At 31.5% G+C, this 15,800-nt stretch overlaps 2 protein-coding genes across 3 annotated transcripts in view; both read right to left on the bottom strand.

The window, feature by feature from the left end:
- The window catches only part of LOC126742300 (slit homolog 1 protein), a 651,615-nt gene that overhangs the window by 617,929 nt on the left and 17,886 nt on the right, over positions 1 to 15,800 (bottom strand). The gene's annotated exons all lie outside the window — the stretch shown is intronic.
- On the bottom strand, positions 7,423 to 9,140 carry LOC126742461 (uncharacterized). Its single transcript, XM_050449106.1, has 3 exons — positions 8,984 to 9,140; positions 7,555 to 8,173; positions 7,423 to 7,468 (listed from the first exon to the last, which is right to left on the bottom strand). Exons 1-3 carry the CDS (start codon positions 9,099 to 9,101, stop codon positions 7,423 to 7,425), a joined length of 783 nt encoding a protein of 260 aa, XP_050305063.1. The 5' UTR covers positions 9,102 to 9,140.

Below are 15,800 nucleotides of genomic sequence, written 5' to 3'. Positions count from 1 at the left end.
CTTAAAAAAATAGGTATATTTTACAAAATAAAACCTCGTTAAATAGAAAATGTTCTCCTTTAAATTTTAACAAAAGAAGCTTGCCTGATCCATTTTTAAAGATCAATAAACAGGCATAAAAGGCCGCAATTTCCTTAAAGATTTGCTTGTGACAACAGAGAGGACTCTCGGTTATTTTATTGCTAAAATTTTCATCCAGAGTAGTTAATGCTTAAATGTTGCTTGGAAGTTAGATTTTCAAAAGCATGTTCATTAAGGTCGTTTCATCTATATGTCAAAATAAATATTTCTTTTGTTAAAAAATTGCACCAAAATTTCTAAATATTCTTATTCTGTTATATGAAATTAATTTATAATTATCTTCATTGTGCTTGATTCAGAACTGGGCTAGCTTTCCATGCTTTTAAGCGCGTATTTAATGAACTGTCTTGTTACTAATATTTTGTTTTTTTTTATGAACAATAATTACTTTACTTTGGATTCACCTGATATCCTAATCATTCTACTGAAACTGATTGGACACACCTTAAGATATACTCGATACGTAGTTAAATAGTGCGGCTCTTAATTGTCCTCCCCTTCTGTTAACTTTTAATGCATCAATGTATCAATTATTTTTTGACATAGATCGAAGACAGATTTTGGCTGAATGACGTAGACTTTTTGTTTCAAGTAGCACGGTAAGAAAAATCCAGAGGTGTAAGATCGGGCGACCTGGCTGGCTACTTGGTAGGCCCTCGGCGACCAAGTCCACCGATTAGGGTAAGTATAAGTCAAATATTCTCTAACATTTCTGCTAAAGTGAGCCGGTGCCCCATCTTGTTAAAAAAACTGATTCCAACTCAAATTCATGAGGATCTTCAATAATCTTAAGGATCAATGGTTCTACGGCATTTCCCAACATGTTTAAGTAAAGGTTCTTTTTCAAATTTTGATCTTTACTACACCTGAACAGGTGTACTAAAGAAAATAAAAATACGATTTTGAAAGGTCATTTTGCTATGGGTAGAAGTAATGACTTAATATTCTAGGACCATAAAGCATTCAGTGGAAGCTTTTAAATTATATATCGCATGACTCTCCTTTTTATTTAATTTTATTTTCGTCTCGCAATTTTCAAGTTTTGCAAAATAAGCTAGGGACCAAAAAGTGGTATTTAGATTGCTAATAGTGGGATACAGTTTAGAGCCACACTGCATAGTTAACAAGCATAGTGGCTTCGCTTTAAAGTTCATGGGGAGGAGTTTGAAATATTTTTGAGTTGTCCTTAAAACAAAATTAAGAAGTCCTTAAGAAAAACTTAAGATTTGTAAATAATCAGAAAAAGTTGAAAAAAAAAGAAAAGTTTGGCCAAAGATCAATAAAATTTAAAAAAAATTGGCGGTATATGGTCCTTCAGAGAACGTTATATTATGTTAAGCAATAAACAATAACAGCAATATCCTTTAAGGGTTATCTATACTAAAATCAAATTAGGTTGCAACCACGTTGCATTCAACATATACATTTATACTACCATAATACGTAGAGCAGAATGTGGAAAGAATGAACGATACAAAAGAAAGGAAATAAAAAGGAGCAGTACAATAGGGGTTACTGCTGAAAGTATAGAAAAAGCAAAAGAAAACCGATTTTCACCGCAATGCATTTTCTTTTTAAATAGATCTTTGAAAAATTGCTTATCTATTTTGAACTAATCCATAAGAGAAGTTACCAAAAAAAAGTATTTTTTGGCCAAAAATCAAAAGTGTACATGAGAAATATTTAAAAACCGGTCCTAATTTTTTTTAAATAATAATTATATGGCTCACAAATTATTGGATTTATTTTTTTTTTAAGTTACTGTTTCAAAATATACTTAAGAAAGTTTTTTATTGATTAAATAATAAAATAAACGAAAAACTGATATTTCTGCGGATTTTGTTTTTGATAATTTCAATAAAATTTTAAGTAAAAATTCAAAACACTAAAATGAGATTTCTTTCTATGGCATATGTGATATAAAATTAGCAAGAAGCTTAAACATAAAATTGTAATAAAAAGCCGCAACAGACCTACCGGAAACAATCAGGTACTGTAGATGTTCATTGTCTTTTAAATTTTTCTTTAGCTGTTTTTTTAGTTATAAAAATAAAAGTATTACAAGATTGTTGCATTGCTATAAAACATTATTTGCAAGCAAAAAACTTAAAGTAAATAACATAACATCAAAACTCAATAAACCAAGTTTCCATGAATGTATTTTAAATAATCCCGAAACCCTAAGTTTTCATTAAGTTGGAAAATTAGCAAAAAAAAAGAAATGGTCAAACCAGAAACTTTTTCAAATTTTACTAGCCACAAACCACGATTTCCCTAATCGATATATACATATTCCGATCATTTTCTGATTAAAAGCTACCTTTCCCTGACAATTTCCGGTTTGTTTTTTCATAAAATGAACTGGTTTTTGTCAAAGCACCTGTTTTATTCAGACTACCGTTTAGCCCCTGGTGTAGTTAAATTGTTTCTTAGTAATATTTTTTTGATTATAGTAAGTTTTTTTATATATCGACCTTTTCCAAAAAATATAAAGTAGTTTTCCATCTTAGGAGGTTTTTTAAACAAGTTTTTAAACTTGAACTTGGTCCATTTCTTAATGAATTTTTAAATTAAGACTGACCCGCCCCCTTTAAGGCGCCTGACTCAAAAAAATTAACAAATTGGTCCTGTTTAATGTATTAAGAAGTACAATGCTGATTTTAGATTTTTTTTTATTTAAAAGAAAGTAACACTAAAGACTTAAAAAAAAATTAAAATAAGGTTGATTTAAACATTGATTTCAAAAACGCCTGTTGGCGCATTTAAATCTGGATGCCTCCATTTTTATGTATTTGTGTGATTGCTATTTCTAAAAAAACATTAACGATTTTCATACTTCATTACAAAGTGGGCTTCTAGGGGTTAAAAGCATTGTGCTAGTAAAATCATATAATTGTTTCTTACTGATAATTACAATAGTCTCACCGTCCTTTTTAGATCTACGAGTAATACAGCCACACAATCTTAAAAATAAAACTTGTGCTGTTTTGGCTGTTATGTTTTCATATTATACTATTCTATATACCAATATTCTGTTAAAGATTATTGTTTTTTTAATAATTTGGATTACAGAGTAAGTATACATAGACTTATATGCTAATAAGCGCTTATGGAGGTAATCAATAAATTTTATCGTGTCATCTAGGGAGTGCCGTGTGTTTCAAATATCTACTTAGATTTTTTTAAATAATTAAATTTATAATTTTACAGCTATAGTTTTCAAAAGACCAAAACCAATTTTTTCCAAATAATTAAGAATATTACTTTAGCTTTTAATTTAACTCAAATATGACGCGTTTTCGCGTAATGAAATTTTCTCTCTAGATAAATTTTTAATCCACTTCAATCCAATATTAAAGGAATAATGAGATTTATCAAAGATGGTTGAGAGTAAATAAATTTCCATGATACAATAGATTTTAAGTTTTAATTTTTTCAACAATTTCGTTGTTAATAGTTTTTGGAAAATCGATGTTTTGTTTAAATTTTTGAGGTTTTCAGATTAAGAACAATGAATCAAATTATAAAATATGAATTACTATATACATATGTATATAGAACGAGAAATGGTATTTTTTTTTAGTATTTGACCTATTAAAAATATTAAACTAGAAAAATTTATTAACATAATTAAGTAAGCGTAAAAAAGCAAAGCAGAAATTTAATTTCGACTAAATAAAATAAAATTTAAAGATTAATCGAATACCATACTTACCTGTATGAAGATTAATCATAATTTTCCGAATTTGTCTTCCGATATGATTACGTCTGTAGTTTCTGTCTTTCCCATCTAGGCGATACGTTTTTTTAAAGTAAGCAAAACAAATGAGTCACACCCGACGACCCTCTTCATGCCGTGCAGTGCGTGCCTTCATTCTGCTTTTTTTTTTTTTTTTTTTTTTTTTGGAGCGCAAAATTGCAAGGAAGCAGGGGATTTATGTATAGTGAGGTGGGTGGGCCGTAATCATATCGGAAGACAAATTCAGAAAATTATGATTAATCTTCATACAGGTAAGTATGGTATTCGATTAATCTTTAAATTTTCCTTCATTTGTCTTCCGATATGATTACGTCTGTAGCTGTTTAAAGTTTTTTTAAAGCAATTTTGCCTGAGAAAAAAAAAATAAGAAAGTAAAACTACCATCGTTTTGCTTTCATTATAAATTTAATATACCTAATATTGGTATGATCAACTAAATAATAATAACAACACTAATAATACTTACGTTAAGACAACGTTATATAGTATAATGGTTAACAAGTAATTACAGAATATAATGTAAAATATAAGATATAAACCGAACATAACCCGTAAACAAATAGTAGTATTTAATAGTATTTAACATAGTTTGTTATTTCTGTAATGCTAATTTAAGAATTGTATTAGCAAAAATTTCATTTGGTTCACCGAAAGGCCTGTTATAGAATTTTAGAAACACCTCAGATTCTAAACTCCAGCCAGCGGTATTTTTTATAGTATTTACATTGACCCCACACCTAAGGGCTGATGAGGTCGAAGCATGCCTTACACTATGACTTGAAAACCGTTCAATATTAATGCCGCTATTTTTAAGGCCTGCTTTTATCCATCTACTGATACTTTGACACGAGGCAGCGTGAAATGGTTTTTTATGTGTTAGAATAAGGTTATTAATTTTGCCTCGTTGTAAGGAAGTTTTTTGAATATAAAAGTCTATTGTTGCGGCTACACAAATTTCTAATTTTTCTTTGAAATATGGAAAAACTAAGGTAGGCTGTAGTTTGTTTGAACCTGAAGTTTTAATTTTTTCTGAAATTCTTATTTCGATTTTGTCCGTGGAACGAAATATATTATTTAACGTTATTTTACTTAGGGTTTGAACTCTGTGAGCTGTTGTAATAGCCATAAGGGTAACCAATTTTATTGTAAGTTTATCGATACTAAGATTTTCCAGTGGAAAAAGAGAATCTAAATACTTTAGAACTAGATCTAAACTCCAAGTAATAGCATATTTTGGTTGAGGCGGTATAGTGTTGTAAGTACCTTTTATAAATCTTTTTATAATAATTTCGTCCTTGTTATCCACAGAAAAGATTAAATTAAGAGCTGACCTATATATATTAATAGATGAATATGAAAGGTTTTTATTAATCTCTTCTAACAGGAAATTTAAGTAAGTATTCAGGTTATATGAAAACATATCGATATTATTACCAATACAATAACTCCAAAATTTCTTATAACAGGTAGAGTATTGTTTAAGAGTCCCCTCGCTAATTGAGGAAATCATGATCCGGATAGCCGCTTCGGAAACGCTTCTTTTCATAAGAGCCCTCCGTATAACTTCCCTGCCACCAGGGAAATCTCCTTGCATAGCGGATGCTGTTGTCTAAAAGGAGAGAGAGTAAGTATTTGTCAGGACCAAAAACCAACGGTTTTTCTTGAAGTATTTTAAAAAAGAGTGGATACCAAGGCTGGGTCGGCCAGTCAGGTACCACTAATATACCACAAGCTTTTTCTTCTATTATTTTCTCTAATGCCCTTGTTATCAGAGAAAAAGGGGGAAATGCATAAAAGTAACTATTCCAAGGAACCGTAAAGGCATCAACTGCTAAACAATTGGGATCTGGGAACCAAGATATATATTTTTTGCATTTAGTATTTAATTTGGTTGCGAAGAGATCTATCTCCGGTGTACCCCATTTATGAATTAGTTTTTGAAAAATTTGATTATTTAATTCATATTCTGTTTCTATAGCTAGACTTCTAGATTCTAGGTCGGCGTCTTTATTCTCTGATGATGCTATGTATGATGCAAAAACTTTAATTCGATTCGCTTCACACCAATTCCATAGCTCTTGAGTAATTTCATTAAGGGTACCAAATTTTACACTGCCTCCTCGGTTTATACAGGCAATAGCAGTTTTGTTATCAACGCGTAATAGGACTTTTATATTTCTTAATTGTTTGCAAAATGATTGAATACCATAAAGCGCAGCTTTAATTTCAAGATAATTAATGTGAAATGAACATTCACTTGGTCTCCAGAACCCATGGCACTTTCCTTCGCTACAAAACGCACCCCAGCCGCTAGAAGAAGCATCGCTAAATATTTCTAAACTAAATTTTAGACTCTTTATGTGTTCACAATGATCTAAATTATTTTGGAACCATAAGAGTTCCTTTTTAATTTTTGAGGTGATGGCCATATAATTACTATAATTTTTAAGTTTAAGGGCCATAAATTTTTCTCTTTCTAACATTTTTAGGTGATGTTGACTAAAAGGTATTGCAGGAGAAGCAGCTATTAAAGTACCTAACAATTTTGCAAAACCACGAATTTTTATTGTCAGTTTTTTCTTGACATGTAATAGTAATTTTTTTATAGATTTACGTTTCTCATCCGGTAGTGAAATAGTCATATTTATTGTGTTGTATAAAAATCCTAAAAAGGTTAAACTTTGAACAGGAGTTAATTGACTCTTTTGTAAATTAATAATAAATCCCAATTTTTTTAACAGCTGTATCGTTATGTTAGTGTCATGTAAACATGTGTTTTTGTTTTTATTTATTATAAGAATATCATCTAAATAAATTACTAACACTAAACCCTTTAGTCGTAAAAACTTAACTACCTGTTTCATAATTTTTGTAAAAATATAAGGCGCGATGTTTAACCCAAATGGTAAACAATTAAATTCATATCGTTGATTATTAAAAATAAATCTTAAGTATTTTCTAGAGGATTTGTGAATAGAAAGAAGGAAATATGCATCTTTTAGATCTATCTTAGTTACAAAACAATCTTTTAAGAGAAGTTTTGCTATCGTTCTTTTGTCCTCGAGCTTAAAATGTGGTGCATGAATGTAGAAATTAAGATTCTTTAAATTCAGAATGAATCGTTGTTTATTATTTGGTTTGGGGGCAAGAAAAAATGTTGACAGGAATTTGTTTTTGTTGTATGCACATTTTGAAATTGCACCGATATTTTCTAGTTTCGTAATATGTTTTTGAATACATGTTTTTGTACCTAATGCAAATTTAGATGTAATTTTTACAGGAATAGGTTCTTGAACAAATTTTATTTGAATTCCGTTTATGTATTGAAGTACGAATCTGTCATCAGTTAAGTCTTCCCAAACCGGTAAATAGTTTCGCAAGCGACCCGCATATTTAATATTTGTATTTACCAAGTTTAGTTTTTGCGGTAAGGGTTGGTCTGTTACGGTCTTCTCGTTGTTGCCATACGTGTTCCCCTCCCTTTCATCCTGGATCTGAATACTCCGCGCTGGTAGTTTAAATTCATTGAATTTGTATTTGTTTGGAAGCGTCTGGTAGTTGTTTGAATAGGTTTGGGTAGGTTAAAGGTCGAGAGGCCCGATGTTGAGGCTTTGGGAGCAAGTGGACCTGAGAATTGTTTCTTTTTGATCTCAATAGATGCTTTCTTTAAGTTTTGTTTAGCTTTTAGAGTTTCTTCAAAATTAGAACCAAACAGTTTATCATCAATGGAAGAGGATAGGGCCACGGCTTGTGCCTCAGAATTTAAAAATGGTGCAATCTTTTGTTTGCGTAACACCGAAATGGCATTATGTACGTTTGCGAAAAGTTGTGCACCATCTGCTAAACAAGTCAGGTTTTCTGTATTTTTCTCTTTTAATAACAGGTCCATTACTTTTCCTATTGCACTTAATCCATGCCCCAACTGATATTGTAGGGATTTTAGGAGCCTGTCATGTTTGTTTGTTGTATCAGGAAGGCAGGCCAAAATTTCTTCATTGACTTTTGGAGGTAGTAATTGCTGACAGTTTGCCGGAAAATCGTACTTTTCAATAATTTTCTTACGTTCTTCCAAGCTTACTCCTTTTACTAAATATGACTGCCATCTTATTACTATTTCGTTATGTAATTCAGCACCCAGTTTTGCATCATCCATAGGAGGTTTGGCTCCCAACGGCTTAAATTCATCCTCCAAAATAGGATCACCATTTTCCTCCTCGAGGTAGGTAGGTGGTTCATCATCTGCGTTGTCGTTCATGTAAAAATCGGTATTATCTTCTGTCTTAGTGTCACCCACGTTAACAAACACTATTTCTTCCTCCTCTCCAGAAGAACCTGGAATAGAGGATCTTCTTAAGACAACATTAATATAATGATAATGTTTATTTTAGATTATCATTATTAGTTGTAGTGTTGAATGGCCTTGCCAATTTTATCTTACATTTACATAAATAGAGAGACCCCAAAAGAAAATTTACAGAACAAAATATAATTTATTTGTAACCTTTTAACTTTCAACATCCTTAATTACCCTCGGTTATAAGAACTGCTGACCAAGAGAGAGGCCCGTCACACCATATTAATTGCGTCTTATGTATAAACCCATAATAAAAACTTTAATGGTGTTAATATAAACAGAACAGATCTCTCAAATGTGTTTATTTTATTTTTGATTATTAGACGCATAATTTAGATTGTGTACTGAGTGTGCCACTTTCAATGATTAATTTAATAAGGTATCCACCCCGGCGGAAATGCGTAAATAGGGATGTGATTACATAACCTGTCGTTTTTATACCCTTGGTACAAAAAGACAAAATAAAATAATAATAATGCCAATTTTTGGCCCTTGGCCTAATTTAAAGACTAAAATTTGTTGCCCTCGGCAAAATATCAAAAGAAGATTAGAGTTTGCCCTCGGCAAAATGGTAAACCAAAATATAATATTGTTATCTTTACCTGTAATGCCGTAATGAAATGAACAAAATTAGGCCCTAAGCCCACTCACCATTTATTGGCATAATAAAATTACTGATTATGGGGTAAAAAAAAAATTTTTTTTTTTATTTTTTTTTTTTTTAATTTTTTTTTTATTTTTTTTTTAATTTTTTTTTTTTATTAATAACATAGATCTAAAGTACTTACTTGGGGTAGGTGAGGAGAGAGCCTCTTTCAATCTTTTCCTCATCCCGTCTAATTCCTCCAAAATATCACTTAATTCCCGCTTTTTGACACTTTTTTCCGAATCTCTTTTACGCGGCATTTTTTGAACGCGAGCTCGCACTAATCGATTTAAAACCGTACTCGCTAGATACGAAAAGCAGAATAAAGGCACGCACTGCACGGCATGAAGAGGGTCGTCGGGTGTGACTCATTTGTTTTGCTTACTTTAAAAAAACGTATCGCCTAGATGGGAAAGACAGAAACTACAGACGTAATCATATCGGAAGACAAATGAAGGAAAATAGTAAGTAATAAATAAAAATAATTGACTTTTATAAAAGCAAAAAACATAATATGCTTGATGTTTCGTTTTACCTCTAATATATATACTTCCGCTCAAAAGTATTTGCCCACTATATATTCTATTTAATATTTTAAATTAGATACAAAAATCTGATCTTTATACCTATATATAGATTGTATCTCTTTTGTAAATTGCATATATGGTTAAACATCATACCTATCAACTATGGTTCGTTGAAAAACATTGAGTATTTAAAAATAGTCTTGCAAATAACAAACAATGTAGTGAAAATATGCACTTCTTCTAAAAAACTAATCTGTTTACAGCTCGTTTCCGATGAAATTTGAATCATATAAAGGTATTTAGTTTTTAAGAATTGATTTTGTGTAACATTGGTAAATAATTTCGCTTGCTTATTGACGATTATCACCGTTTTTTTTTGCTGGTTTTTCAACATTCCTTAAAATGGCTAAAACAAAAGTGTTATCGGTAGAAACAAAAGGTATTATTATTGGACTTCATAAGGCTGGAAAGACTAACCATCAAATTTCGACGGATTTGGGAATTCCAAGGCGGACTGTCGATTATAATGTTAAGAAATTCACCAGAAAAGGTACTATTAGCAACAAACCTCGATCGGGAGGGCCAAAGGCAACAAGTTCAAAGGAGGATTTAAATATTATAGTTACAAGCAACAGCAAGTTAACGCAATAGACTCCTTACCGCCCCTGAAATCACAGCAAAAATCAACAAGGAGCGTAAAAAAGCGGTCAATATTTCAACAGTACAACGGCATTTATAATGCTGGTCTTAAAGGACGTTTAGCTGTACCAAAACCGCTACTAAAGGATGTTAATAACAAGAAAAGACTTGAGTGGGTCCAATCACACAAAGAAGGGACCATTGATGACTGGAAGAAAGTTCTCTGGAGTGACGAGTAGAAATTCGAGTTTTTGGAACGAAGAGGCGAGTTGAACGTGAGTTGAACGAAGGGTCGCTGAGAACTGTACGGTTGCCTCAGTTAAACACGGTGGTGGTTCCGTGATGGTGTGGGGTTGTTTCGGAGGATCTGCAGTGGGCGATCTAATTAGAATGTAGGATATTCTTTAAAAAGAGGGTTACGAAACAATTTTAAGTGACAATGTACTTCATTCTGGTACTCGAATAATTGGGGAAAAGTTCATCTTTCAACATGACAATGAGCCCAAGTACACGTCGAAATTGTGCAAGCAATATTTGGGTCAATTACAAAGGCAACATATTCCGAAAGTTATGGTATGGCCCCCACAATCACCGGACCTCAATCCTATCGAATTACTGTCGGATGAACTGGATAGACAATTTCGAAAGTCATGCCCCACATCAAAAGAAGACTTATGGAGGATCATCCAAGAAGAGTGGCACAAGATACCTCAGAAAACATTGGACAAATTAATTAGAAGACTACCGAAACTCTGTGAAGCTGTTATTAAAAATCGAGGCGGACATGTAAATGAATCCAAAATTTAATTTTCTTAAATTTAATTGAAAAATGTATTGTTTATATTCAATTTATTATAAATAAACCGTTTCATAAGAATAACTGATGGGTTTAATATTTTTAGTTATAACTTTAAAACAGTCATATGTGGGCAAATACTTTTGAGCGGTAGTGTATATTATTCTATTTAATGTTTTTATATTACTAAAAAAAAATTATTAATAAATAAGAAAGATACAGGCATATTAATATCCCATAAGTTATAGTCTAAACAGAAGAAAATAATAGGGAAAATTTTTTTATATTTTTAGAAATGTTGATAGTTTTGTTTATTTCTCAAAAAAATAGTAGTGTAATTTAATAAGCGCAGTACAAGGTATTTTTTGAGTCGAAAAATACATAAGCGTTGATTGAAAAAAAGGTATTTTTTAATCAACGATATGATTATCAATATTTCGATCTGTCTATCTATGTTAGACTTAAAAAAAATTATGTTAAGATTTTTCCAGATGTAATTTTTCCAGCTTATTTTTGGCCAAAAATTACTTAAGATCTACATTTTCATAACAATATACTATACCTAACTTTAACTGAATAAAAAACACGTACATTTTTAAGAAAAAATAGAAGTAAACAGCAAAAAAACAGATAATAATTCACATTTTAAAGAACATCTAAAACTTTGTTTCAAATGCATATTAAAAAAATTATGTACTGCTAAATCATTTTTAAGTGCAAGCTCAGAAAAAAATTATGTAAACCTCTCGTACTTAGTAGCTTCAATTATTGTCATTATGTATGGTTATATATGTCATGTATGGTCATATATGTATGGTTTTGATGAGTCAATAAAATGCTTAAAAATGGATAATTGAAGGATGTTAAAATTTTGGAATTTTTCATTAAAGGTTATAAGCTATCCATCAATATCGTTTTCCCTTAAGGGCCACCTTATATTCAGAAATGCACGCCATAATAGGATTGTACTAAATAGCTCCGAGTTGTCTATGTTTTTTCACCGAACAGCTACGTTTCATAGAGTTTTAATATTTTGCTGTTAAATATTACAATGATCTGTTCGCTGATCTTGCCTCTATTCCTGATAAGCAGTTATGGACTAAATACAAACAGTTTCTGCTGATAAATTCCTTATTACTTTAATCTTCTATATACTTTTTAGTTTGCTTCTTTATTTTGAATTAGGTATGTTAGATAGAATAATATATGCGTTTTCGCACCATAATATGCTTAGCTCAGTTCTCTAAATATCTTGTCTTTGCTTGGTGCAGTAGAGCAGCTTTTAGCAATACTACATCTACTATCGGAACCTAGCAAATAGGTATTTAAAAATTTTAAAAATAATATTAATTTATTAATAAAAATATATACAAGATGTCTCATAAATTTGGGGATACAGATCAACAGTATATAGTTCGCTCAAAAATATTACGATTTGACGAAATTCTTCTTGTTCGAGAATCGATAATAACCAAGATAGTTACGAGGTGTTAAAATTTAAATTTTTATTATGTTTTAATAATTCCTTCAAAAAATAGCATATCAGCACAAAATTTGGTAGAAGGGAACTTTTAGGAGCGAAAAATTCAAACTCAATAGTAATTTTTGTGTACATCCTAAAGGGCGTAGCCAGCGGCAGTCAGCGACCCGCGGGAAAATTTTTTGTGCCTTAAGGTATATCAGTTTTTTATGAAAATCTCAGCTTTTCAATTAATATCACTCTAAAAAGGTATATTTTTGTCCAGTCAAAGCTCAAAGCGACCGTTTTCCAGATAATTGAATCATTAATTTTTAATGTGGCCTAAATGAAAAATTTATGTTACTTACGACGATTTGTATTTTTTCTAGAAATATTCAGTTTTTCATTTATTAAGGGCTAAATTATTTTAAAAAAAACATACAAAGCTGAGTAGTCCTAATAGAAACTAATCCTAACAAGTAGTGGCACCTATCCTGCATTATCAGAACCGTGGCTTTAAAATGTACGTGTAACTTTGCAATATTTTTATAGTAAAGTTTAATAAAAACCAACTCAAAAAAAATGTGCTGCTTGATTAGAACCACTAGAGCTCTTAGAAAGACTCTAAGTAAAAATTACCTTTTAATGTAATGCCACGATAAAACTTTTTCTAAACTCTGAAATGCAAAACGAAATATGTGTAATAAAATTACCATCCTAATTTCAAAACTTTCAAAGGCTTATTTGATGGACTTGGAGAAAGCTGTTGGTTTTCTCCTTCATAAAATTTAGGAGGGTAACCAAAAGCTATCACACACGGGCAAGAGTAAGAAATTCTATTTTGTATTGTTGAAAATCCGGGAATCACTATTAGACGCATACACTACCGCTCAAAAGTAATTGCCCACCTATGATTTTTTTAAAGGTATAACTAAAAATAAACCCATTAGTTATTCTTATGAATCGGTTTATTCATAACAAAATGAATATAAACAATACATTTTTCAATTAATTAAATTTAGAAATCAAATTTTAGATTCAAGTCCGCCTCGATTTTTAATAACAGCTTCACAGAGTTTCGGTAGTCTTCTAATTAATTTGTCCAAAGTTTTCTGAGGTATCTTGTGCCACTCTTCTTGAATAATCCTCCACAAGTCTTTTTTTTATGTGGGGATGATTTTCGGACTTGTCTATCCAGTTCATCCCACAGTAATTCGATAGTATTAAGGTCCGGTGATTGTGGGGTCATACCATAACTTTCAGAAGATGTTGCCTTTGTAATTAACCTAAATATTGCTTGCACAATTTCGACGTGTGCCTCGGGTCATTGTCATGTTAAAAGATGAAGTTTTCCTCAATTATTCGAGTACCAGAAGGAAGTACATTGTCACTTAAAATTGTTTTGTAACCCTCTTTTCGAAGAATTCCCTCTATTCTAATTAGATCGCCCACTGCAAATCCTCCAAAACAACCCCACACAACCACCGAACGACCACCATGTTTAACTGAGGCCACCGTACAGTTCTCAGAGACCCTTTCATTGGCATAACGGCAAACAAAAACTCGCCTCTTCGTTCCAAAAACCTCGAATTTCGACTCGTCACTCCAGAGAACTTTCTTCCAGTCATCAATGGTCCACTCTTTGTGTGATTGGGCCCACTCAAGTCTTTTCTTCTTATTAACATCCTTTAGTAGCGGTTTTAATATAGCTAAACGTCGAAACACTGACCGCTTTTTTACGTTCCTTGTTGAGTTTTGCTGCGATTTCAGGGACGGTAAGGCGTCTATTGCGTTTGCTTGTAATTATAATATTTAAATCCTCTTTTGAACTTGTTGCCTTTGGCCTTCCCGATCGAGTTTTGTTGCTAATAGTCCCTTCTCTGGTGAATTTCCTAACAATATAATCGACAGTCCGCCTTAGAATTCCGAAATCCGTCGAAATTTGAGGGTTAGTCTTTCCAGCCATATGAAGTCCAATGATAATACCTTTTGTTTCTACCGATAACTCTTTTGTTTTAGCCGTTTTAAAGAATGTTGAAAAATCAGCAAAGAAACGGCGACAATCGTCAATAAGCAAGCGAAATTATTTACCAATGTTACACAAAATCAATTCTTAAAAACTAAACACCTTTAAATGTTTCAAATTTCATCGGAACCGAGCTGTATAGAGATTAGTTTTTAGAAGAAGTGCATATTTTCACCACTTTGTTTGTTATTTGCAAGACTATTTTTAAATACTCAGTGTTTTTCAACGAACCATAGTTGATAGGTATGCTGTTTAAGCATATATGCAATTTACAAAAGAGATACCATCTAAATATAGGTATAAAGATAAGATTTTTGTATCTAATTTAAAATATTAAAAACAATACATGGTGGGCAAATACTTTTGAGCGGTAGTATAGCTCATCATACCACGTTTCCTTCCTAAAAGTTATCCTTTTACTATTGTTTAAAATTTACCCAACCTGCTGAAGAGACTTCAATTCGCTCGTTTCTCTCACAACCAGCAAATTGCCGATTCATTTCTCTTGAATAAAATTTTGTTCAGTGACGAAACGAGTTTCACTAGAAGAGGAGTTTTCAATTTTAGAAATAAACCTTAAAACTCTCATTTGAAAATAGAGCGTCACTTTCAAAATAAATGTTTGACGTGGAATTTGTAATTGATAATTATATGTGTGCATAGTAATATATTAATGTGGAATTGATAATTATTTGAATATAATACATTGAAAACCAACACAGTTACCATCCAAACGGAAAATTCTATTTAGATTTTTTACGAAATAAGCTGACGGAGCTTCTGAAAAATTTCCCATTGCAATTATGGATACGGATGATTTTCATGTACAATTGTGCCCTTGTTTACTTTCCAAGACCTGTCAGGGAATATCTCGATCAAAAATATCCTAACCACTGGATCAGCGTGGGAGCAAAATGCTTGGGCCGCCCCGAAGCGCTAATTTTAGCCCTCTTTATAAGGGGATACATGGAATCAATTATTTATAGAGACACAATCAATACTAGGGAAGAAGTATGGAAAAAAATCCGAAAATTCTTTAAAATTATAACAAAAGACTACAAAATAGTTGTAGGACATTTTCTTATGCAGTCAATGTGATTGTTCTGCTCTTTTCTTAATACGCAATAGAATGCTGTACCACATGATGAGCGAAGCCCAGCTGCATTATTCTCAACAGAAATGCACAAAGGGCCGATTAAGGCTTAAAAGTGTTTTAGGATAGTAATTGTATTTGTTGTTGTTCCTATTTAACGTTGACTAGTTAATCTTATATTAATATCGTCGAATAGCTTGGATTGCCATTATAACGATAAAGAAGGGTTTAACATTTTGTGCCATCATAAAAATATTTTAAATGCAGCAAAAATGATGTATCCTAATACTTTTAATGAAAGAAACTAGCCGTGGAGATCCACCCAAAGTTAGGTCAAAATTTAAAGAATATGGTTTATTTAAAACACATGTTTTATTTAGAAAAAAATGATGTGTAGGAGAAATTTAAAGTAATATTTT

Source organism: Anthonomus grandis, chromosome 11 (assembly GCF_022605725.1).
Source record: "Anthonomus grandis grandis chromosome 11, icAntGran1.3, whole genome shotgun sequence".
Lineage (NCBI taxonomy): Eukaryota > Metazoa > Arthropoda > Insecta > Coleoptera > Curculionidae > Anthonomus > Anthonomus grandis.
The sequence above is the reverse complement of the archived record's forward strand: the minus strand, read 5'-3'. Positions and strand labels throughout refer to the sequence as shown.

Coding starts and splice junctions, on each gene's coding strand:
- LOC126742461 (XM_050449106.1), bottom strand. CDS start 9,101: ATGCCGCGTAAAAGAGATTCGGAAAAAAGTGTCAAAAAGCGGGAATTA. Junction 8,174..8,983: donor TCTCTCCTCACCTACCCCAA/GTAAGTACTTTA, acceptor CCTCTATTCCAG/GTTCTTCTGGAGAGGAGGAA. Junction 7,469..7,554: donor TCTTCCATTGATGATAAACT/GTTTGGTTCTAA, acceptor AACAATTCTCAG/GTCCACTTGCTCCCAAAGCC.